Genomic DNA, 25,862 nt, shown 5'->3' with positions numbered 1-25,862 from the left:
TCCTGATGGTACTACAGCTGTGTGTAAACATCCCGATGGTACTACAGCTGTATGTAAACATCCCGATGGTACTACAGCTGTATGTAAACATGCTAATTGTACTACAGCTGTATGTAAACATCCTGATGGTACTACAGCTGTATGTAAACATACCGATTGTACTACAGCTGTATGCAAACATCATGATTGTACTACAGCTGTATGTAACATCATGATTGTACTACAGCTGTATGTAAACATGCTGATTGTACTACAGCTGTATGTAAACATACTGATAGTACAACAGCTGTATAAAACACCCTAATAGTACTACAGCTGTATAAAACACACCCTAATAGTACTACAGCTGTATGTAAACATCCTGATTGTACTACAGCTGTTTGTAAACATCATGATTGTACTACAGCTGTATGTAAACATGCTGATTGTACTACAGCTGTATGTAAACATACTGATTGTACTACAGCTGTATGTAAACATACTGATTGTACTACAGCTGTATGTTAACATGCTGATTGTACTACAGCTGTATGTAAACATCATGATAGTACTACAGCTGTATGTAAACATCATGATTGTACTACAGCTGTATATAAACATGCTGATTGTACTACAGCTGTATGTAAACATACTGATAGTACAACAGCTGTATAAAACACCCTAATAGTACTACAGCTGTATGTAAACATCCTGATGGTACTACAGCTGTTTGTAAACATCATGATTGTACTACAGCTGTTTGTAAACATCATGATTGTACTACAGCTGTATGTAAACATGCTGATTGTACTACAGCTGTATGTAAACATGCTGATTGTACTACAGCTGTATGTAAACATACTGATTGTACTACAGCTGTATGTTAACATGCTGATTGTACTACAGCTGTATGTAAACATATTGATTGTACTACAGCTGTATGTTAACATGCTGATTGTACTACAGCTGTTTGTAAACATCATGATTGTACTACAGCTGTATGTAAACATCCTGATGGTACTACAGCTGTATGTAAACATGCTGATTGTACTACAGCTGTATGTAAACATCATGATAGTACTACAGCTGTATGTAAACATCATGATAGTACTACAGCTGTATGTAAACATGCTGATTGTACTACAGCTGTATGTAAACATCATGATAGTACTACAGCTGTATGTAAACATCATGATAGTACTACAGCTGTATGTAAACATGCTGATTGTACTACAGCTGTATGTAAACATGCTGATTGTACTACAGCTGTATGTAAACATGCTGATTGTACTACAGCTGTATGTAAACATCATGAGAGTACTACAGCTGTATGTAAACATCATGATAGTACTACAGCTGTATGTTAACATGCTGATTGTACTACAGCTGTATGTAAACATGCTGATTGTACTACAGCTGTATGTAAACATCATGATAGTACTACAGCTGTATGTAAACATGCTGATTGTACTATAGCTGTATGTAAACATGCTGATTGTACTACAGCTGTATGTAAACATCAAGATAGTACTACAGCTGTATGTAAACATCATGATAGTACTACAGCTGTATGTAAACATGCTGATTGTACTACAGCTGTATGTAAACATGCTGATTGTACTACAGCTGTATGTAAACATGCTGACTGTACTACAGCTGTATGTAAACATCATGAGAGTACTACAGCTGTATGTAAACATCATGATAGTACTACAGCTGTATGTAAACATCATGATTGTACTACAGCTGTATGTAAACATGCTGATTGTACTACAGCTGTATGTAAACATCATGATAGTACTACAGCTGTATGTAAACATGCTGATTGTACTACAGCTGTATGTAACATGCTGATGGTACTACAGCTGTATGTAAACATACTGATGGTACTACAGCTGTATGTAAACATGCTGATTGTACTACAGCTGTATGTAAACATACTGATTGTACTACAGCTGTATGTAAACATCCTGATGGTACTACAGTTGTATGTAAACATCATGATTGTACTACAGCTGTATGTAAGCATGCTGATTGTACTACAGCTGTATGTAAACATGCTGATTGTACTACAGCTGTATGTAAACATGCTGATTGTACTACAGCTGTATGTAAACATCCTGATGGTACTACAGCTGTATGTAAACATACTGCATGTAGTATTCTGGCATTGGATTGGGGTTGGGAGATGTACCCTCTACAATCACATCAAAATTTTACTATGAAAATTTATTTCATTACGTGAAAAAATTTACAAATATGTATATAAAAATATATCAAAAAGTTTGTATTTCAAATCTGCACAAAGCCTTCTAAAATCAATTGAATTGAAGTAGGAATTTGAGAAACACTGAGATAGGCATTCGAGATGAATTTCTGTGACAACTGCTAGGAACTGGAACATTTATCAAATCCAAAATTACTTTCAAGCCATTCGAATATATATGTTAAAAAATAAAGTATTTCTATTCCATATCATCAATAAGACTTGGTTGGAAATTCGACATATCCATTGCTTCTAGCCAGAGATTATATATGTGCCTTGCACCAGGCTGACAATTCGGGAGTTTGCTAGACCATGCCACTAGGTTGAGAGCGGAAGATCTTTGTGTAGTGTTCTTTCACCCATTTGTGTATCTGAGATTTCTCTACCTCCCTCACTGTCCGAACACTGGGTGGATCAGCAGGATTAGCTCCCCTGAAACATCACACAACATTTTAGATAAGTGTCTAGACATGTGAAACTATACACTGTTTTCAGGTTGGACAACAGGAGCCTGAAAATATTGAAACCACTAAATTGTTTCCGCAATAATAACGGTATTGTATCTTCAACATTTTCAGACTCAAAGTCTGTTGTCACTTGTAGACACATGCAGTAAAGCTAAAGTTAACAAGAGGCCCAATGGGCTGCATAAAAATACAATAAATGATAATCACATATACATTAACTCAAGCACCATTGATATTGAACGTAGGAACAGCCAATCAATTTTAACCAATTTCCACAACAAATTTCAGCTTCTAACACTTGGCTCTAAACAGTGGTAGTTATGGCGTGGATTGAAAGTTAATGTCATTTCTGTTTCCTTCATTTTTTTCCTCAAAATTAAGGATTTGACCTTTCCACTAGATATTCTATGACTCAGACTTTTGGTTTACCAGAAGATGTCTTTGACCCCTGTGATCTTGAACATAGTTCCAGGTCATTTATTTTGGCAAACTTTATCAGGCTTCATCACAGAGGTCTACCTGCCAAACATCATGCTTCGAGAACTTTTGGTAAATTAGAAGAAAGAAGTTTTAACAAATTTTACCCCTATGACCATCAATATGGGTCAAGGTCATTTCTTTTCCGCAATCTTTGTTAGGCTTCATCCCAGCAACCCTTCCAACCAAGTATCATTGTCTGGGTCTGGAAATCTGACACCTGATACAGTGACAAGGTCTGGAAATCTGACACCTGATACAGTGACAAGGTCTGGAAATCTGACACCTGATACAGTGACAAGGTCTGGAAATCTGACACCTGATACAGTGACAAGGTCTGGAAATCTGTCTATAGTATTTACACTATATCTAGTTATGGGTGTTTAAGTGGCGAGTTTCAGAGTTTACCTGAGATCTAGGTGATGTGCTCCACCTTTGACAAGCTGAGTTACTAGGCTCGGATTGGTAGTGCTTAAAACCTAAACAGAATAAAGAATTTTATAGTGATACAACAAATATCTTGGGAATAGGTGATCTTCTACAAAGGGATGTAACTTTTTATTGAAAATGTCAGGTATTACTTTTTATCATCTGTGACACTCCCCTTTCACAGTGTCCAAATCACAATAATATTTACCCCACCACACCTCCAGGGATCCAGGTCACCATTATACTTACCCCACCACACCTCCATGGGTCCAGGTCACCATTATACTTACCCTACCTCTCCTCCAGGGATCCAGATCACCATTATACTTACCCCACCTCCCCTCCAGGGATCCAGGTCACCATTATACTTGCCCCACCTCTCCCCCAGGGATCCAGGTCACCATTATACTTACCCCACCTCTCCTCCAGGGATCCAGATCACCATTATACTTACCCCACCTCTCCTCCAGGGATCCAGGTCACCATTATACTTGCCCCACCTCTCCCCCAGGGATCCAGGTCACCATTATACTTACCCCACCACACCTCCATGGGTCCAGGTCACCATTATACTTACCCTACCTCTCCTCCAGGGATCCAGATCACCATTATACTTACCCCACCTCTACTCCAGGGATCCAGGTCATCATTATACTTGCCCCACCTCTCCCCCAGGGATCCAGGTCACCATTATACTTACCCCACCACACCTCCATGGGTCCAGGTCACCATTATACTTACCCTACCTCTCCACCAGGGATCCAGATCACCATTATACTTACCCCACCTCTCCTCCAGGGATCCAGGTCACCATTATACTTGCCCCACCTCTCCCCCAGGGATCCAGGTCACCATTATACTTACCCCACCACACCTCCATGGGTCCAGGTCACCATTATACTTACCCTACCTCTCCTCCAGGGATCCAGATCACCATTATACTTACCCCACCTCTCCTCCAGGGATCCAGGTCACCATTATACTCTTCCCACCTCTCCTCCAGGGATCCAGATCACCATTATACTTACCCCACCTCTCCTCCAGGGATCCAGATCACCATTATACTTACCCTACCTCTCCTCCAGGGATCCAGGTCACCATTATACTTACCCCACCTTTCCTCCATGGATCCAGATCACCATTATACTTACCCCACCTCTCCTCCAGGGATCCAGATCACCATTATATATACCCCACCTCTCCTCCAGGGATCCAGATCACCATTATACCTACCCCACCTCTCCTCCAGGGATCCAGGTCACCATTATACTTATCCCACCACACCTCCAGGGATCCAGATCACCATTATATATACCCCACCTCTCTTCCAGGGATCCAGATCACCATTATACCTACCCCACCTCTCCTCCAGGGATCCAGGTCACCATTATACTTACCCCACCACACCTCCAGGGATCCAGGTCACCATTATACTTACCCCATCACACCTCCAGGGATCCAGGTCACCATTATACTTACCCCACCTCTCCTCCAGGGATCCAGGTCACCATTATACTTACCCCACCACACCTCCAGGGATCCAGGTCACCATTATACTTACCCCACCACACCTCCAGGGATCCAGGTCACCATTATACTTACCCCACCACACCTCCAGGGATCCAGGTCACCATTATACTTACCCCACCACACCTCCAGGGATCCAGGTCACCATTATACTTACCTCACCACACCTCCAGGGATCCAGGTCACCATTATATTTACTCCACCTCTCCTCCAGGGATCCAGATCACCATTATACCTACCCCACCTCTCCTCCAGGGATCCAGATCACCATTATACTTACCCCACCTCTCCTCCAGGGATCCAGATCACCATTATACCTACCCCACCTCTCCTCCAGGGATCCAGATCACAATTATACTTACCCCACCTCTCCTCCAGGGATCCAGATCACCATTATACTTACCCCACCTCTCCTCCAGGGATCCAGATCACAATTATACTTACCCCACCTCTCCTCCAGGGATCCAGATCACCATAATACTTACCCCACCTCTCCTCCAGGGATCCAGATCACCATTATACCTACCCCACCTCTCCTCCAGGGATCCAGATCACCATTATACTCTCTCCACCTCTCCTCCAGGGATCCAGGTCACCATTATACTTACCCCACCTCTCCTCCAGGGATCCAGATCACCATTATACTTACCCCACATCTCCTCCAGGGATCCAGATCACCATTATACCTACCCCACCTCTCCTCCAGGGATCCAGATCACCATTATATTCTCTCCACCACACCTCCAGGGACCCAGATCACCATTATAATTACCCCACCTCTCCTCCAGGGATCCAGATCACCATTATACTTACCCCAACTCTCCTCCAGGGATCCAGATCACCATTATACTTACCCCACCTCTCCTCCAGGGATCCAGATCACCATTATACTCTCTCCACCTCTCCTCCAGGGATCCAGGTCACCATTACATATATTCATTCCAACTCTCCTCCAGGGATCCAGGTCACCATTATACTTACCTCACCTCTCTTCCAGGGATCTAGATCACCATTATACTTACCCCACCTCTCCTCCAGGGATCCAGATCACCATTATACCTACCCCACCTCTCCTCCAGGGATCCAGATCACCATTATATATACCCCACCTCTCCTCCAGGGATCCAGATCACCATTATACCTACCCCACCTCTCCTCCAGGGATCCAGATCACCATTATACTTACCCCACCTCTCCTCCAGGGATCCAGATCACCATTATACTTACCCCACCTCTCTTCTAGGGATCCAGATCACCATTATACTTACCCTACCTCTCCTCTAGGGATCCAGATTACCATTATACTTACCCCCTCCCCCTCTCTCCCCAGGGATCCAGATCACCATTATACTTACCCCACATCTCCTCTAGGGATCCAGATCACCATTATACTTACCCTACCTCTCCTCCAGGGATCCAGATCACCATTACATATATTCATCCCAACTCTCCTCCAGGGATCCAGGTCACCATTATACTTACCCCACCTTTCCTAAAGGGATCCAGATCACCATTACACTCTCTCCACCTCTCCTCCACGGATCCAGATCACCATTATTCTTACCCCACCTCTCTTCCAGGGATCCAGATCACCATTATATATACCCCAACTCTCCTCCAGGGATCCAGATCACCATTATACTTACCCCACCTCTCCTCCAGGGACCCAGATCACCATTATACTTACCCCACCTCTCCTCCAGGGACCCAGATCACCATTTTACTTACCCCACCTCTCCTCCAGGGATCCAGATCACCATTATACTTACCCCAACTCTCCTCCAGGGATCCAGATCACAATTATACTTACCCCACCTCTCCTCCAGGGATCTAGATCACCGTTATACTTACCCCACCTCTCCTCCAGGGATCTAGATCACCATTATACTTACCCCACCTCTCCTCCAGGGATCCAGATCACCATTATACTTACCCCACCTCTCCTCCAGGGATCCAGATCACCATTATACTTACCCCACCTCTCCTCCAGGGATCCAGGTCACCATTATACTTACCCCACCTCTCCTCCAGGGATCCAGATCACCATTATACTTACCCCACCTCTCCTCCATGGGATCCAGATCACCATTAGAAAACACTATGTTGCTAGCTCTATCCAGATCTACAGGAGAGGATAAATTGATGCGTTTAGTATTATCAAGTAAAGTCATATGTATTAATTGTCTGTTTGACTGAACATCAGCGTAGCGCAGATTAACCTCTAACCTACAAAGTAGTCTCACAAATACCTGAATATATGATACACAATATATACACAATTAATTCTGAAACTCTAAGTCCTTATCATATTAAAACAATGATTGTAGATTGTACAATATAGTTGTGTTTCAGATTAAATCTATAAATATCATTTCACATTAAAACTATATTAACAGATAGTACAAATTATACTTCTCTACCAAAAAAACGAATACTGTTTGTACACTGGACACACCTCTGCCCCAGAACTGGTTGGTTGCCCAGCTGTTCCTGGGGGTGACATTCCACTGCTGCTGGCAGTACTGTGTACGTATCTGTGCTGTGAAGGGAAGAACAGGGAACATGTCTGTCACATTGTTGGTACCTGCTGGCAGATACACCTCTGTACAAGCCTGTCAACAAAAACCCAAAGGCTGAATATTAAAATGTCAGTTTGATACCATCTTTTACATTTATACATACTCAATATCTATCCTGTATTTAGCTCAGAGGACTGCATAAAAAAAAATCTGCTTCAAAATCTTGGTTGATAAGAAAAAGATATTCAAAGGGTTCAACAAATTCAATATATTCAATTTGAATATGGGTCAAGATAATTTTTCTCTCAGTATTTATTTGTGTCATGCAATAGACTAACTGCCAAATATTATGATTCTTGGCCATTTGGTTCATTAGAAGAAGTCATTGGAAGATAATTTTTTCCAAAAAATCATATCTGAAAGATTTGTGAACCTTATTTCTCAAAGCAAACCTTCTTTGACTTCATCCCAGGAATCTTCCAGCCAGATATCATAATTCTAGTTCTAACAGATCTACAGATAGATAGACAACAGAGGATGCATAACTGTGGGTGCTCATCTTGCCCTTGGGCCTGTTGAGCTAAAAAGCATTTGTCACCAAATCCACCTGCCAGGGATTCCCAGGACCATGCCCACCCACCAGGTCAATCCCAAGACCGCACCCATTTATATGGTAGTACCAGGACCGCATCCACTACCCAGGAGTCCAAGGACCACAACCACCATCCTGGTAGTAAGTTTACCACTGATTCTGGTGGTTCCAGGTCCACATTAATTTATTTAGTAGTCCCAAGACCACTCCTACCTTACTGACAGTCCCAGCACCACCTCCACCTACCTGGTAGTACCATGACCACAAATACCAATCTGGTAGACCCAAGACCACACTCTACTACCTGATAGTCCAAGGACCACACCTACCTGGAAGTCCCAGGCTCTGCTGTCAGGACCCACTCCACATCCAGTAGGGTCTGCACACTCCACATATTCTTGGAAGATGTTGTGACACTTTACAGGTAGACTATTATACAGGATGTCTGAGATAAAAAGAAAATCATGTTGATTTGTTGATGTTGTTAAAGGGTTGAGAGTTACCAAGACATGACGCTGAGAATATTTGTTAGAAAATATCAACATGGGAATAATGAGACAAACACCTCATTTAGGACAGGGAATGGCAAGTCACACAAGAACACAAGTCACACAGGTGATACATGTCACACAAGAACACAAGTCAAATATGTGACACATGTCACACAGGTGACACATATCACACACAGGCTCAAGTCACATAAGGGACACATGTTGCACAAAGACACAAATCACACAGGAGATCCATGTCATATAAGGCCACACATAAGACACATATCACACAGGAGACACTCGTCACACAAGGCCACAGGTCACACATGGGACAATAGTCACACAAGGACACATGTCACACTAGTTACACAGGTGACACATGTTAAACAGGGACACAAATCACATAGCAGACACATGTCACATTAGGCCAAAAGTGACACCAGAGACACGTGTCATAAAAAGACACAAGTCACAAAAGTGACACATGTCACACAGGAAACACTTGTCACAAAAGAACACACGTCACACAGGTGACACATGCCACAAAAAGACACATGTCACACAGGGAACACATATCAAACAGGAGACACATGTCAAACAGGGGACACATTTCACATAGGAGACACATATCACACAGGGATACATGTCACACAAGGGACACATGTCATATTAGGTCACAGGTCACACAGTGGACACTAGTCCCACAGGAGACACATGTCAAACAGGAGACACATTTCACATAGGAGCACAAGTCACATAGGAAATACATGTCACAGAGGGACACATGTCAAACAAGGTACAAATCTCAAACAGGGACACAAGTCACATACTGATCACAAGTCACACAGGACACAGTAAATCATACAGATCTACATTAGGGTCACTTTCCACATTGATAGAGAATACTTACCTGCAGCCTTTGCTAGTCCAACGATGACATCAGCAGCATTAGTCATGAACCCACATGCAACCTAAAACAGTCCACATCATATGACATCAGTAGTGACACTCAAAAAATACATTTTTAATCAATTGTCCATTCTCATTTCAACAAGAATTCGAACATTTAGATAAAGTATAACAGAAAAAAAAAATCCTATTTGTTTGAGAATACTTTAAGAAAACATATTTCAATTTTTGGCCTTTAACAATAACAACAAAATAATTCAGGTATCCTGGGCACATTAGTTTTGAACCCCTTGCTAATCACATCTTAATGCTACTCTATGTATGTTTCAATTTCTGTAGCCAAAAATCTGTAAGGAGGCGTGGCCTATTATTCATGTTTTTTTTTTCTATTCACTTGACAGACGACATAAAAAACACTGGGATCTTAGGATGGATTGATGGGTTCTTTCATCATATCTGGGAAGATGTTTAACATGTTAAGGTGAGTATTAAGAAAAAAAAATTGCAAATTAAATGTATAGTCATATTTCATGAAGAATGAATTTAATCAGTTTTTTGTTGCTAGGAGGCATCACATGTTATAGTAACCAAAACTGCTTGGGTCAGTAGTTCATGTAAAAGATTTTTAAAAAATGGCCATATCGAAAATATATTGTAGACCAGGATCAATGTCAAAACAATACCAACCTTCACAGGAAATGCTGGCAGACTGGCAAAGGATTCAGCTTTGTATGGATAATCCATCATGGCTAAAACTGTGAACGCATTTCTCACCCAACCTTGTAGGTGGCGATATTCTTCATTGCTTGTTAATGGGTTGCAGAGGTTAAAGGTCACAGACAACTGATCAAGTCCTGGTAGACAGAAAAAATAAAGATATTAGCTACCTGTAAAGGTTAAAGGTCAAAGACATCTGATCAATAGTCCTGACAGACACAAAAAATAAAGATATTAGCTACCTATAGAGGTTAAAGGTCACAGACATCTGATCAAAAGTCCTGGGAAACAGAAAAAGAAATATATTAGCTACCTATAGAGGTTAAAGGTCACAGACAACTGATCAATAGTCCTGGCAAACAGAAAAAATAAAGATATTTACTACCTATAGAGGTTAAAGGTCAAAGACAACTGATCAAGTCCTGGCAGACAGACAGAAACAACAATAACTACCTGCAGAGGTTAAGGGTCATAGATGATAGCCTGGCGGACTGAAAGAATCAACATTTAGTTACCTAAAGAGGTTGAAGGTCATAGACAATAGATTGAGTCCTGGTTGACAGGAAGATTCAACTTTCACCTACCTAAAGAGGTTAAAGGTCATCAACAATGGATGGAGTCCTGGCAGACAGAAAGAATCAGAATTACCTACCTACAGAGGTTAAAGGTCATATACAGCTTGACATTAGTTATTTACACTGATAAAACCTTGACTATACATTAACAGTCACAGTCCTGTATTTTCTTATTCATAACAGTTGTATACTTTGTAGATTAGATAAAAGGTCTATATGTTTTATATGGGTCTAATTGTTCTAATGCTGTCTTAACTCTACAACTGTAGCTAGACATTACATCCTTGTTAAAGTCATGTACTGTTTGAATCACTTATCAAATATCTCATTACTATAGATTTAATATACAAATGTATATATCTATATATGTAAATTTTGAGTAACCTTCATTTTTATATTGAAGATACAGTGAACCTTTTCTAAGACTAGCAAGTTTATTTAGCATATTTCTAATATATCACAAAGGAGAACAAATCTGCTAATCGCTATATTTGTGTGTCCTTTAACTCTACATCATTATGGATACCACTGGTGTGACCTGTAACTAACTTTTCAGAAGTGCTGTAAATCTTGTCTCATATTCACAGTGACAATTAAGGCAATATAAATTATCTATTGATATGTAAAAGGTTGAATAACACTCTGGAGTTAGGTGTGAAAACTGATATTGATTATATATACACCTGACTGGATGATGATACAGAAAAGTCTGTATAGACTCCAGATGTGAAAGCTTGGGACAGCAGATTTTTGATATATACACCTGACTGGATGATGATACAGAAAAGTCTGTATAGACTCAAGGTGTGAAAGCTTGGGACAGCAGATTTTTTATATATACATCTGACTGGATGATGATACAGGAAAGTCTGTATAGACTCAAGGTGTGAAAGCTTGGGACAGCAGATTTTTTATATATACATCTGACTGGATGATGATACAGAAAAGTCTATATAGACTCCAGGTGTGAAAGCTTGGGACAGCAGATTTTTTATATATACACCTGACTGGATGATGATACAGAAAAGTCTATATAGACTCCAGGTGTGAAAGCTTGGGACAGCAGATTTTTTATATATACATCTGATTTGATGTTGATACAGGAAAGTCTGTATAGACTCCAGATGTGAAAGCTTGGGACAGCAGATTTTTTATATATACATCTGATTTGATGATGATACAGCTCTAAATTTCAAAAGGATGTATTGATGATTGCTGAATCTTTAGTGGTCATTTGTTCCGAAGAAGCATTCTTATATCTGGAAATATTTGAAAATAGACTTAAACTTTTTTTATTCATATCTTGAATATTACATGCCGATGTATTTTTGTTTCATACATTCGTATTTGAGTGTATAATTACTGAGTCATTAAAATGTTTCCTCAAATTTGCAGTTTTGACTTATTTTAATCCATGCATGATTCTTATCAACTTTTTTGATGATATCATTAAATACATATACTAATTAAGAGAGTAAAAATCTTAACCTTTGACCCTGTGACCCTGACTTTTGACAATTCACTTTCCTGATTGATTCAAATTATTTTTCTCCCTGTAATGACAACATATCATTCAGTTAGAAGATTTTAAAATTTACCTTCACCTTTGACAGAATGACCTTGACTTTGAGTACACTCAACAATATCCATTTCAATCAGCTTTGCTTAGAAAATTACCAAAATTCTGAGAAAAATCTAAAACATTGTGACCAAGAGCCCCATTTTGATTAGCAAGAGGATTATAAGCTTTGATGACAATATCCAAAATGGTTGCATTGTGCCCTTCAAAACTTGCAAACATATGTGATGTACAAAATTGTAGAATCCCTGTTTCTGGGAAGGACTGATAACATAAACCTATATATCCATGATGGCTGCCTGGTAACCAGGTTCTTCTAGATATCCTAAAACAAAAGTGATGTTAAGCTACTACTCATGTGTCTAGACCTGATTGATTATGGACAAACAGCTGCAGTGGAAGTTAGACAAAGGGAACATACTATGGTGAAAGACTTTGGGCTTAAAGTCCAGAATTAAGCATTGAATATGTGTGTAAAGAAACATTACCTGAAGTTCCCTGGGAAGCCAGACTGTCCATTTGTATAAAAGCTTGGCGTACTCTGTCCTCACAGTCTGCATCAGCCTTAGCAAAGTCCTGTCAGAATAAATAGTTTTAAAGAGAGAGGGGTAAAAACAGGTACACTACAGTTAGAGAGTTCTATAGATGATACAAATTCTCCCACAATTATCTTAAAATCTATCTTACAACTATCCAAATTTGTTCATCAAAGTCAAAGAACAAAGACAGAAGAGTGATGACATCACAATATATTCAATATATAGTAATGCTGGCTTCAATTTCAACCCAAGGAGGTCAAGGTAACAAAGGTCAAGGCAATGACTTGTCCAAGAGAGGATGGTCATGAATTAGTTATAGAACAATCTGAAAACAAGTTTACTGAAATTGCTTCATCTAAAATAAATGGAAAGCATTTAAATAGTTTATATATATTTCTCCTATTAGGCCTCTCCACTCTGCCCTAAGGGGATCAAAAGGTAACTCATTTAACTTTACCCATGGATGCCCATGACCAAAGTGGAATAAAATTCAAATTACTAAAGAATAAGAACAATTTTAAAGATTTTGCTGTATTTCTGTATTTGTGTCCCACTCTCCCTGACCAAGCGGGTGAAACTGACCCATTTACCTAAGGATGCTTCAAACCAACTTTGGGCAAAATCCAATCATCCTACAGGGGAAGCAAGATTTTTAAGAATTTGTTCTATTTCATCCATTGGCCCCTGCCCCTCCTGTCCCAGGGAACTGAGAAGGATTTTAAAGAACTTGCATAATTTACTTTTCAATCCACCCGTCCAGTCCCTTGGGTTTGAGACCTACCATCTATATACAATTTGTTTTTCTTCCCCTAAGGATGCTTCTGACAAAATTTGGTAAAAATTCACCCAGCCATGTATGACTTGTAGTGATCTGTAGAAAAATTTGTCAAATGGAAGGACAATGGATGTGGCAATATGCCATAAGTTCATTAAGCCATTTGTGGAAGGTGAGCTGAACATGAAGTCAACCAAATTAGGATGTTGAATAGATTGAATGTTATAATAATGACCTCCTTCATAATCTAAATGATGTCTAGATACTGGTGTGATCAGAAACTCACCTGTGTAACATCCGTGAAGAAAAACGAGCGGTCAAGGTCAGGGGTGAGGAGAAAAATAGGAGCACTGGCTGCAATACTACCCGTAATAATATTGGGATATTTAAACCGCATATAGGCACTCAGCATCCCACCATAACTACAACAGAATATATACACACTCAGCATCCCTCCATAACTACAACAGAATATATACACACTCAGCATCCCTTCATCACTACAACAGAATATATACACACTCAGCATCCCTCCATAACTACAACAGAATCTATACACATTCAGCATCCCTTCATAACTACAACAGAATATATACACACTCAGCATCCCTCCATCACTACAACAGAATATATACACACTCAGCATCTCTTCATCACTACAACAGATTATATACACACTCAGTATCCCTTCATCACTACAACAGAATATATACACACTCAGCATCCCTCCATCACTACAACAGAATATATACACACTCAGCATCTCTTCATCATTACAACAGAATATATACACACTCAGCATCCCTTCATCACTACAACAGAATATATACACACTCAGCATCTCTTCATCACTACAACAGAATATATACACACTCAGCATCCCTTCATCACTACAACAGAATATATACACATTCAGTATCTCTCCATAACTACAACAGAATATATACACACTCAGCATCCCTTCATCACTACAACAGAATATATACACATTCAGTATCTCTTCATCATTACAACAGAATATATACACACTCAGTATCTCTTCATCATTACAACAGAATATATACACACTCAGCATCCCTTCATCACTACAACAGAATATATACACACTCAGCATCTCTTCATCACTACAACAGAATATATACACACTCAGTATCTCTTCATCACTACAACAGAATATATACACACTCAGCATCCCTCCATCACTACAACAGAATATATACACACTCAGCATCTCTTCATCATTACAACAGAATATATACACACTCAGCATCTCTTCATCACTACAACAGAATATATACACACTCAGCATCTCTTCATCATTACAACAGAATATATACACACTCAGCATCTCTTCATCACTACAACAGAATATATACACACTCAGCATCTCTTCATCATTACAACAAAGATGATAAGAAGCGATGTCAACTACTGAAGGCAATGTCAGGGCTATCAGTGGCATTAAGATGGATATTGTGTTACCTACCTACCACTGAAGGTACTGACAGGGTAAGCAGTGGCATTAAGATGGATAGTGAGTTATCTACCTGCCACCGAAGGCAATGACAGGGCTAGCAGTGGCATTAAGATTGATATTGCGCTACCTACCTGCCACCGAAGGCAATGACGGGGCTAGCAGTAGCATTGAGTTCAATCTTGAGCTGGGTAATGAGTGTAACATAATCTGCCATGGCCTGCTCAATTGTCAGGAGGCCAATGTAGGGCTGGGTGAATGCCACCTCGGGGTCAAACGGCATAGACTTCCCATAGAAACGCTGAAAAGAATGACAAAAGCTTTCAATCAATGTAAAATCAAAACCACAGACTTAAAACAATCTTCTCTAATTCTCAATACATATGTTAGTAAGAAGGGGGTTTCTAATTTCAATAGCGATATTAATGGTACACTGAAACATCAGAAATATAGTGAACAAGTGATGAGAGGGTGTGATGCCATTGGCTGAGACAGTTATATGCTCGGTGTTGTAGTAATGTTCACTTAACAAATGACAATGCAAAGGAGGTTCCATACACCAGCCAGCATGAAAAGTAGCAATTCCTGATTGTGACCTTATAATTTTGTACCAAAGTAGGAATCACTTACAACATTCTTTCTTTAAAAAAAAAAAAATGTCTCAGTCAATCGGGAAGACTTGGTGGCCATTTTGGATTTTGCCGACCTACATGGGAAATAATATTACTTCTTTGGGACTCCTTAAGGATCAATTATACCAAGTTAGAAGTCAATCAAACCAGCGGTTCTTGAGAACTCATAAATGTCTCTGCAAATCAGAAGCCACAGCGGCCATTTTGAATTTTCCAATCCATGTCAAATACAACATCTGTGCAGGACCTAATGATGAGTATTTGTATCAAGTAAGAAGTCAATGGCATCCGCCGTTCTTGAGTAAAAAATGTCTCAGCCAATCAGAAACCATGGTACCAGTGTTAAAGTCCCATAATCCTTCTAGATTTTAACAGATTCCAATGTTTATTGAATCCATGCAATATCTTGTGTACATAGACTTGCATATCAAATTTGGTGAAGATCTGACTGCACAAACACAGTGTGTGGAAAGTAATGAAATGGTATATTTTCAGCATTCAAAGTTCCATAATACTAGCAAATATTGATGAATGACTGCTTATCAAACTCACATAAGGTCTAATGAATATAGGAAATTTGGAGAACACCCGACAACAAATTCACAAGTCATTTTGCAGAAAGAAATAAAATGGTAAATTTTCGGCATTCAAAACCCAGTAACTTTTAGCAAATTTTCATGCATTTCATGAATCAGTGAACTCATGGGAAATGAAGCCACATACAAAATTTGGAGAAAATTGGACCACAAATACATAGGTTAACATGTGGAAAGAAATACCTACTGCTTAAAGGGCCTTTATTGTTCACCTGGATCTTAAAGCCAAGCACTGGTAAACATGTTTATATGTTGGGTATTTCAAATATTTCCAAATTACAGCTTAGTCACTTATCCTCTTAGGTAGGGCAAAACCAATTGGAAAACTCTTATATCATAAATGTCTTTCTCTTTTAATGCCTATTAAGAGTTTAAATGGTTATCAGATTGGAATCTCAACTGTTTCAAAAATACTGTAGTGAAAATGGGGGGATATTTTCTCTACTGTTGCAAGGTGACATAGACACTGTGAGATCGCATCAAACTCCTGTATCAGTTTGATGTGAACCTGCATGACAACACTCTCCTGACTTCTAACTATCAACGTAGAAAGACAACTCTTCTCCAAACATGTGTAAACTCCACTGTACCACTTGTTGGTTAGGAGCTGGGAGCAACCCTAGAGGGTTAAGTGTGTAACACACTTTGAAATTCTCGACAATATAATCCAGAAATTAAGTCCTTGGAGGTGTGCCACACTCAAGGGTAAATTCTTACAACACTAATATGTTTATCTAATGATGCCCAGCAATTCTATACAATTATGTATATGATTCCATATATGGTCATGGGATGGGGATAAAACCCATATGCTAAGTCCATAGTGGTGGGGCCACAAGGGCTAGTTCTTACATCACAAAGGTGTTTATAACTTGATGCCGATCATTACACAGAAACTAATTCCTGATGGGTGGGGTCACACCCATCAAATATACAAAACTGATTCTCCTTCACCCCAACATACATCACACCACATTTGGGCAAAATCAAATAACTCTCACAAGAGAAGTAGGATTTCAAAGAATTTGCTCTATCTCCCCTATTTGGCCATTCTCCTCCCCTCCCAGGCGGCCAAAATGCACCATTTACACAAAATTGATTCCCCTTCACTTCAACATGATTCAGACCAAATTTGGGCAAAATCTAATCACTTCTACAGGAGTTGTAGTGGTATGGTGAGTTGTAGTGGTATGTGTTGTAGTGGTATAGTGGTATGGTGTGTTGTAGTGGTATGATGTGTTGTAGTGGTATGGTGTGTTGTAGTGGTATGATGTGTTGTAATGGTATGGTGAGTTGTAGCGGTAAGTGTTGTAGTGGTATGGTGTAGGGGTATGATGTAGTGGTATGGTGAGTTGTAGTGGTATGGTGAGTTGTAGTGGTATGGTGTAGTGGTATGATGTGTTGTAGTGGTATGGTAAGCTGTAGTGGTATGGTGTAGTGGTATGATGTGTTGTAGTGGTATGGTGTAGTGGTATGGTGTAGTGGTATGGTGAGTTATAGTGGTATGGTGAGTTGAAGTGGTATGATGTGTTGTAGTGGTATGATGCATTGTAGTGGTATGTGTTGTAGTGGTATGGTGAGTTGTAGTGGTATGGTGAGTTGTAGTGGTAAGATATGTTGAAGTGGTATGATGTGTTGTAGTGGTAAGATATGTTGTAGTTGTATGGTGAGTTGTAGGTATGGTGTAGTGGTATGATGTGTGGTAGTGGTATGGTGAGTTGTAGTGGTATGATGTGTTGTAGTGGTGTGGTAAGTTGTAGTGGTGTGGTAAGTTGTAGTTGTATGGTGAGTTGTAGTGGTATGGTGTAGTGGTATGGTGAGTTGTAGTGGTATGTGTTGTAGTGGTATGTTGTAGTGGTATGGTGAGTTGTGGTGGTATGGTGAGTTGTAGTGGTATGGTGTAGTGGTATAATGTGTTGTAGTGGTATGGTGAGTTGTAGTGGTATGGTGTAGTGGTATGATGTGTTGTAGTGGTATGGTGTAGTGGTATGGTGAGTTGTAGTGGTATGGTGGTATGGTGAGTTGTAGTGGTATGATGTGTTGTAGTGGTATGGTGTAGTGGTATGGTGAGTTGTAGTGGTATGGTGAGTTGTAGTGGTATGATGTGTTGTAGTGGTATGTGTTGTAGTGGTATGGTGATTTGCAGTGGTAAGATATGTTGTAGTGGTATGATGTGTTGTCGTGGTAAGATATGGTGTAGTTGCATGGTGAGTTGTAGGTATGGTGTAGTGGTATGATGTGTTGTAGTGGTGTGGTAAGTTGTAGGTGTATGGTGAGTTGTAGGGGTATGGTGTAGTGGTATGATGTGTTGTAGTGGTATGGTGAGTTGTAAGGGTATGGTGAGTTGTAGTGGTGTGGTAAGTTGTAGTGGTGTGGTAAGTTGTAGTGGTATGGTGTGTTGTAGTGGTATGGTGTGTTGTAGTGGTATGGTGAGTTGGTGAGTTGTAGTGGTGTGGTAAGTTGTAGTGGTGTGGTAAGTTGTAGTGGTATGGTGTGTTGTAGTGGTATGGTGAGTTGTAGTGGTATGTTGAGTTGTAGTGGTATGGTGAGTTGTAGTGGTATGGTGAGCTGTAGTGGTATGATGTAGTGGTATAGTGAGTTGTAGTGGTATGGTGAGCTGTAGTGGTATGTGTTGTAGTGGTATGATGTGTTGTAGTGGTATGGTGATATGTAGTGGTATGGTGCAGTGGTATGGTGTAGTGGTATGATGTAGTGGTATGGTGTAGTGGTATGGTGAATTGTAGTGGTATGTTGTAGTGGTATGGTGTAGTGGTATGGTGAGTTGTAGTGGTATGGTGAGTTGTAGTGGTATGTTGTAGTGGTATGGTGAGTTGTAGTGGTGTGGTAAGTTGTAGTTGTATGGTGAGTTGTAGTGGTATGGTGTAGTGGTATGGTGTAGTGGTAGTGGTGGTATTGTAGTGGTATGGTGAGTGGTATGTGTGTAGTGGTATGATGTGTAGTGGTATGGTGTAGTAGTGGTATGGTAGTGGTGGTATGGTGTGTTGTGGTGGTATGGTGTAGTGGTATGGTGAATTGTAGTGGTATGTTGTAGTGGTATGGTGTAGTGGTATGGTGAGTTGTAGTGGTATAGTGTAGTGGTATGGTGAGTTGTAGTGGTATTGTGTAGTGGTATTGTGTAGTGGTATGGTGTAGTGGTATGGTGTAGTGGTATGGTGAGGTGTTGTGGTATGGTGAGTTGTAGTGGTATGGTGTAGTGGTATGGTGAGTTGTAGTGGTATAGTGTAGTGGTATGGTGAGTTGTAGTGGCCTTTAGAGTATCATACTGGTATATTTCGTGGCCTGATATGATGGTAGTGTGTTTCGTTGATGTGATGACAATGAGATATCAATAGAGTCATTAACTGACTTAGTCAGGCTTTATATCTGTTACTTTGGCCTCCGGCCATTTTATCAGAATGAGGTAAGTTAATAAGCTGACTTGTAACAATATTAGCCAGGCCTCATACAGGGAATCTACAGACTTCCAGAGCCACTACAACAAACAAACGTGTTTACACCACATGCTGTGAGTGAAACTGACCTAAACCCAGTGTGATCTAACCCTAACAAGAATTTGGTGTTACAGCCAAACATTCATCAGCCCTCTCCTTTGAGATTCATACAAACAACTGTGATAAAAGCAGTGGTTTGGGAATTTTAACAATAGATAATACATTTGCGTAACAATATTACTATAATCATAAAAACATCGCTGATAGTATGTTAGCTTGTTGTTGACTAATAAACAACATTAAGATATGTTTTACATCAGATGTCCCATTACATGTCATCTTAAAACAAGTTATACACTCTCATTAGCGTTAGTCACACTACAGACTACAGCCTCATCACTGTTTGTTACACTGCAGGATGTCTCATCACTGTTTGTCACACTACAGGATGTCTTGTCATTATTTGTCACACTACAGGATGTCTCACCACTGTTTGTCACACTACAGGATGTCTTGTCACTATTTGTCACACTACACAATATCTCACCACTGTTTGTCACACTACACAATGTCTAACCACTGTTTGTCATAATACAGGATGTCTCACCACTGTTTGTCACACTACAGGATGTCTCACCACTATCTGTCACACTACAGGATGTCTTGTCACTATTTGTCACACTACACAATGTCTCACCACTGTTTGTCACACTACACAATGTCTCACCACTGTTTGTCACACTACAGGATGTCTCACCACTGTTTGTCACACTACACAATGTCTCACCACTGTTTGTCATACCACAGGATGTCTCACCACTGTTTGTCACACTACAGGATGTCTCACCACTGTTTGTCACACTACACAATGTCTCACCACTGTTTGTCACACTACACAATGTCTCACCACTGTTTGTCACACTACACAATGTCTCACCACTGTTTGTCATACTACAGGATGTCTCACCACTGTTTGTCACACTACACAATGTCTCACCACTGTTTGTCACACTACACAATGTCTCACCACTGTTAGTCATACTACAGGACTCTCATTAGCCTTAGTCACACTACAGACTACAGCCTCATCACTGTTTGTTACACTGCAGGATGTCTCATCACTGTTTGTCACACTACACAGTATCTCACCACTATTTGTCACAATACAGGATGTCTCATCACCAGTAGCCACATTGCTGAAAGTCTCATCACTGTTTGTCACACTACAGAATGTCTCATCACCAGTAGCCACATTGCTGAAAGTCTCAACACTGTTTGTCACAATACAATGTATAAACATGAACCTATTGTCCACACAATTTCCATGTTAAAGAAGTTTTATCCTAAAATGTCAGCTCAATAACACCAACTGGAAAACTCATGAATACATTAACAAATTCTTTGCATTTTCAATTGTGAAAAGAAAAAAAACTAAAATACTGGCTTTCCAGGAGGACAAAAATCATTATTACAGAAAAGCTGATCAAGTATCTGAATAGGAAGGCTTGATATAATCTGTGCCTGGGCAAGCACACACAGCAACTCCCACAGATACTCCAGTTAAGATGACAGCTCCCTCACAAACTATAGTTTACATGACAGCTTCCTCAGATACTCTAGATAACATGACAGCTCCCTCAGATACTCTAGATAACATGACAGCTCCCTCAGATACTCTAGATAGCATGACAGCTCCCTCAGATACTCTAGATAGCATGACAGCTCCCTCAGATACTCTAGATAGCATGACAGCTCCCTCAGATACTCAAGATAACATGACAGCTCCCTCAGATACTCTAGATAACATGACAGCTCCCTCAGATACTCTAGATAACATGACAGCTCCCTCAGACACTCTAGATAACATGACAGCTCCCTCAGACACTCTAGATAACATGACAGCTCCCTCAGACACTCTAGATAACATGACAGCTCCCTCAGATAGTCAAGATAACATGACAGCTCCCTCAGATACTCTAGATAGCATGACAGCTCCCTCAGATACTCTAGATAACATGACAGCTCCCTTAGATACTCTGGATAACATGACAGCTCCCTCAGACACTCTAGATAACATGACAACTCCCTCAGATAATCTAGATAACATGACAGTTCCCTCAGATACTTTAGATAGCATGACAGCTCCCTCAGATACTCTAGATAGCATGACAGCTCCCTCAGATACTCTAGATAGCATGACAGCTCCCTCAGATACTCTAGATAGCATGACAGCTCCCTCAGATACTCTAGATAACATGACAGCTCCCTCAGATACTCTAGATAACATGACAGCTCCCTCAGATACTCTAGATAACATGACAGCTCCCTCAGATACTCTAGATAACATGACAGCTCCCTCAGATACTCTAGATAACATGACAGTTCCCTCAGATACTCTAGATAACACGACAGCTCCCTCAGATACTCTAGATAGCATGACAGCTCCCTCAGATACTCTAGATAGCATGACAGCTCCCTCAGATACTCTAGATAACATGACAGCTCCCTCAGATACTCTAGATAGCATGACAGCTCCCTCAGATACTCTAGATAACATGACAGCTCCCTCAGATACTCTAGATAACATGACAGCTCCCTCAGATACTCTAGATAACATGACAGCTCCCTCAGATACTCTAGATAACATGATATTTCACTCAGATACTCTACCTAACATGACAGCTCCCTCAGATACTCTAGATAACATGACAGCTCCCTCAGATACTCTAGATAACATGACAGCTCCCTCAGACACTCTAGATAACATGACAGCTCCCTCAGACACTCTAGATAACATGACAGCTCCCTCAGATACTCTAGATAACATGACAGCTCCCTCAGATAGTCAAGATAACATGACAGCTCCCTCAGATACTCTAGATATCATGACAGCTCCCTCAGATACTCTAGATAACATGACAGCTCCCTGACAGCTCCCTCAGATACTCAAGATAACATGACAGCTCCCTCAGACACTCTAGATAACATGACAACTCCCTCAGATACTCTAGATAACATGACAGTTCCCTCAGATACTCTAGATAACATGATATTTCACTCAGATACTCTATCTAACATGACAGCTCCCTCAGATACTCTATCTAACATGACAGCTCCCTCAGATACTCAAGATAACATGATAACTAACTCAGATTCTCCAGATAATATGATATTTTCTTCAGATACTCTAGATAAAAGCTCCTTTAGATACAATAGCGTACATTACAGATCCTCATATACCGAGGTTTTAATGTAATTCCCTCCCCTACTACATGATATCATATACTGAGGTTTTAATGTAATTCCCTCCCCTACTACATAATACCACTTTTTTAGATAAATAGTCATCACAACTTGTCATCATCATAAGGATCCAGCTTTTAACTAGGTCACTGGTTGTATACTGAGTTGTAAATATATTCAAGACATTGTCAAAGTTAAAGTGTGAACTCTTAAACCCACCAATGCTGTCAGTGAAAGCCTTACTTCATCATGATGACTTAATTCCCCCTGGTCTGTACATAATTAAGTAATCCTATCCCATTTAGAAGCTGGGCACTGTTTATTATCAACATGTAATATTAATAAAATGTATTTGAATCCTCAAGCAATATCATAGTTTGAAAATGATTACAGAAGATCTCTTTATGAAAACCAATAAACAGTTGAAGTAAAATTAAACACCTCTTCTGAATATACAACTATGATTTATAATTAACCAAGAGGCCCATTGGGCTTGTATTACTCACCTGACTTGACTGAAATTGCTTTATCCAATCTAAACGAAAATTTCTAAATATCCAACACACAATACAATCAATATCTTTTTTCTCATTGGGCCCCAACATTTACCCAAGAATGTTTCAGAGAAAATTTGAGGAAAATTCAATCATAGATACAGGAGGAGTAGAATTTATAGAATTTATTCTATCTTCCCTGTTGGGCTCCACTCCTTGGGCACTTTGTGAAAGATTCATTGAGTCCTTCTCAAGAAAAAGCTAATACAAACTTTCATTGTAAAAATTAAAAATGATCACTTGTCAGGCATATTGATTTTCTGACCAGTGTCAAAATTAAAATGGGATAACTACTGACCAAAGGGATGCTACATTTGAAATTTGAGAAAGATCTATTTAGTATTTCTCAAGAAATTCCCATAATTATCTTTCATTGCTAGAATCCAAGATGGCCACCTGGTAGCCATTTTATCTTTCTAATTGGGCCCATAATCTAACAGTACAACTAGGGACCAAGTAAACCTATTGATGAAATTTAGGAAGGATCCATCAAGTAATTGTCATTAAATAGACATAACAAGAATTATTTAAGGACAGACAGATGGATGGATGCCAGACACAGGGCAGTTTGAACAGCTCACCCTCTGATAATAGTGGCTAAAACATGTGTAATTTGCACATCTTTTTTGCGTGTTCTAATATACATGTATTTCCAAGTTGGGGAAGTACAAATCACATAAATACAGGTATTTTTCACAGGAAAAATATTGTTGATTAATGATGTCTGCCATCTTCAAATACGTATTGCTCTTGGATTCATATACAACAAATCATGCTCAGTAAATGTTAAAAGTCAGTGCCGATATCTAGTCAAATGGTAACTCATTATTATTGTTTGTTTGGAGAGGGTGGATGCTACAATATAGGGGTCAGAATGTAATTTGGGGGCTGGGAGTGCTCAGGATGTGGTTTTGGTTGGGGGCAGGGGTTGGAGGATGGGAGATCTCAGAGGAAGGTTGTGGGGGCTCAGAGGAGGACTCAGGGAAGGGCCTTGAAGAGGGCTTGGGGATGGCTTAGGGAAGGTGTATGAGGGCTCAGAGGAAGGCTCAAGGAAGGATATAAGTATTACCAAGGTATGGATGGAGGATCAATGAAGTTTGTTGTAAAGTAAAAAAAATGCATTCACAAATTTATAGTTTCTCCAAAATCCCATATATAAATCTGCATACAAAACAAATGGCTCTCTTACTAGTGTAGCCAAACAGGTGTCTCAAAACATTTAGATTTTAACATGTGATAAAATCTTGGTCAGTCAGAGTTACTATTCAACAAAGGGTCCTAACTCCACTAGAAAGGGTCAGAATGAAAAAACAAGAGGCCCACAGGCCTTGATGGTCAACTGACTATAAAGATCTATAAATGAAAGAGGTCAAATAGGCCCAAAAATCAATCGCTCAACCACTCTAAAATTACAAAGAAGACATTGTTGTTTCTTAAAAAATTTACTGCAAATTTGCAATCATATTCATTATACATGCTAATACACAAATGCTATTAATTCGAACCTATTGCTAGTTGAAAAAGAAATTTTAAGATCTCCACTCACTTAACCTAAGAGATCCTGAATAGATGTCAAGGTCAATTATTTGAACAAATTAGTAGCCCTTCATCAACATATCAAAGAACCAGAATCAACAGCCTGGACCTTTTTGTTATTTAGAAGAAGTGGTTTGGAGATTTTAACACAATTGACTTCTGTGACCTTTAAAAAGAGAAAATGTCAATTCCATGAACAAAATTTGTGACCCTTCATTCCAACATGCTACAGGCCCTTCAGGTCAGATGACGTAATGATACTCAGACGCTCAACCTAAAGGGATAGTTATGATAAAAGTAAACTTTCCTTGAAATTGGCCGAAATAGGATGATCTGTCTAGATAACCATTAATATGTGATTTTTTTGACAAAGGGACATAAATCTGTAGGAATTTGTCAGAATAAAAACTAAATACCCTCAAATGTGCATGGTCAATGAGAAGTTAAGGTCTATGGATGGAAGAACAGTCTGATTACTCTATCCATCTGACAATAAGGAAAGTGTCTAGACAGTCTTTTGTCTGACAATAAGGA

The 25,862-nt window shown here is 39.7% G+C and overlaps 1 protein-coding gene across 1 annotated transcript in view; it reads right to left on the bottom strand.

Moving 5' to 3' along the window:
• Positions 1-2,189: 2,189 nt before the first annotated feature.
• LOC132546023 (dipeptidyl peptidase 2-like) overlaps positions 2,190-25,862 on the bottom strand; it is a 62,317-nt gene continuing 38,644 nt past the window's right edge. The window contains exons 3-12 of the mRNA XM_060209718.1: positions 15,450-15,616; positions 14,128-14,263; positions 13,016-13,103; positions 10,344-10,510; positions 9,658-9,718; positions 8,586-8,701; positions 7,601-7,757; positions 7,202-7,267; positions 3,598-3,668; positions 2,190-2,677 (exon numbers count right to left, since the gene is read on the bottom strand). Coding sequence (XP_060065701.1) covers positions 2,669-2,677; positions 3,598-3,668; positions 7,202-7,267; positions 7,601-7,757; positions 8,586-8,701; positions 9,658-9,718; positions 10,344-10,510; positions 13,016-13,103; positions 14,128-14,263; positions 15,450-15,616 — 1,038 coding nt within the window. The 3' untranslated portion in view covers positions 2,190-2,668. The remainder of the gene's footprint in view (positions 2,678-3,597; positions 3,669-7,201; positions 7,268-7,600; positions 7,758-8,585; positions 8,702-9,657; positions 9,719-10,343; positions 10,511-13,015; positions 13,104-14,127; positions 14,264-15,449; positions 15,617-25,862) is intronic.

This window comes from Ylistrum balloti, unplaced genomic scaffold, assembly GCF_031769215.1.
Source record: "Ylistrum balloti isolate Yb309-2 unplaced genomic scaffold, AGI_CSIRO_Ybal_v1 Utg369874, whole genome shotgun sequence".
Classification (NCBI taxonomy): domain Eukaryota; kingdom Metazoa; phylum Mollusca; class Bivalvia; order Pectinida; family Pectinidae; genus Ylistrum; species Ylistrum balloti.
The sequence above is the reverse complement of the archived record's forward strand: the minus strand, read 5'-3'. Positions and strand labels throughout refer to the sequence as shown.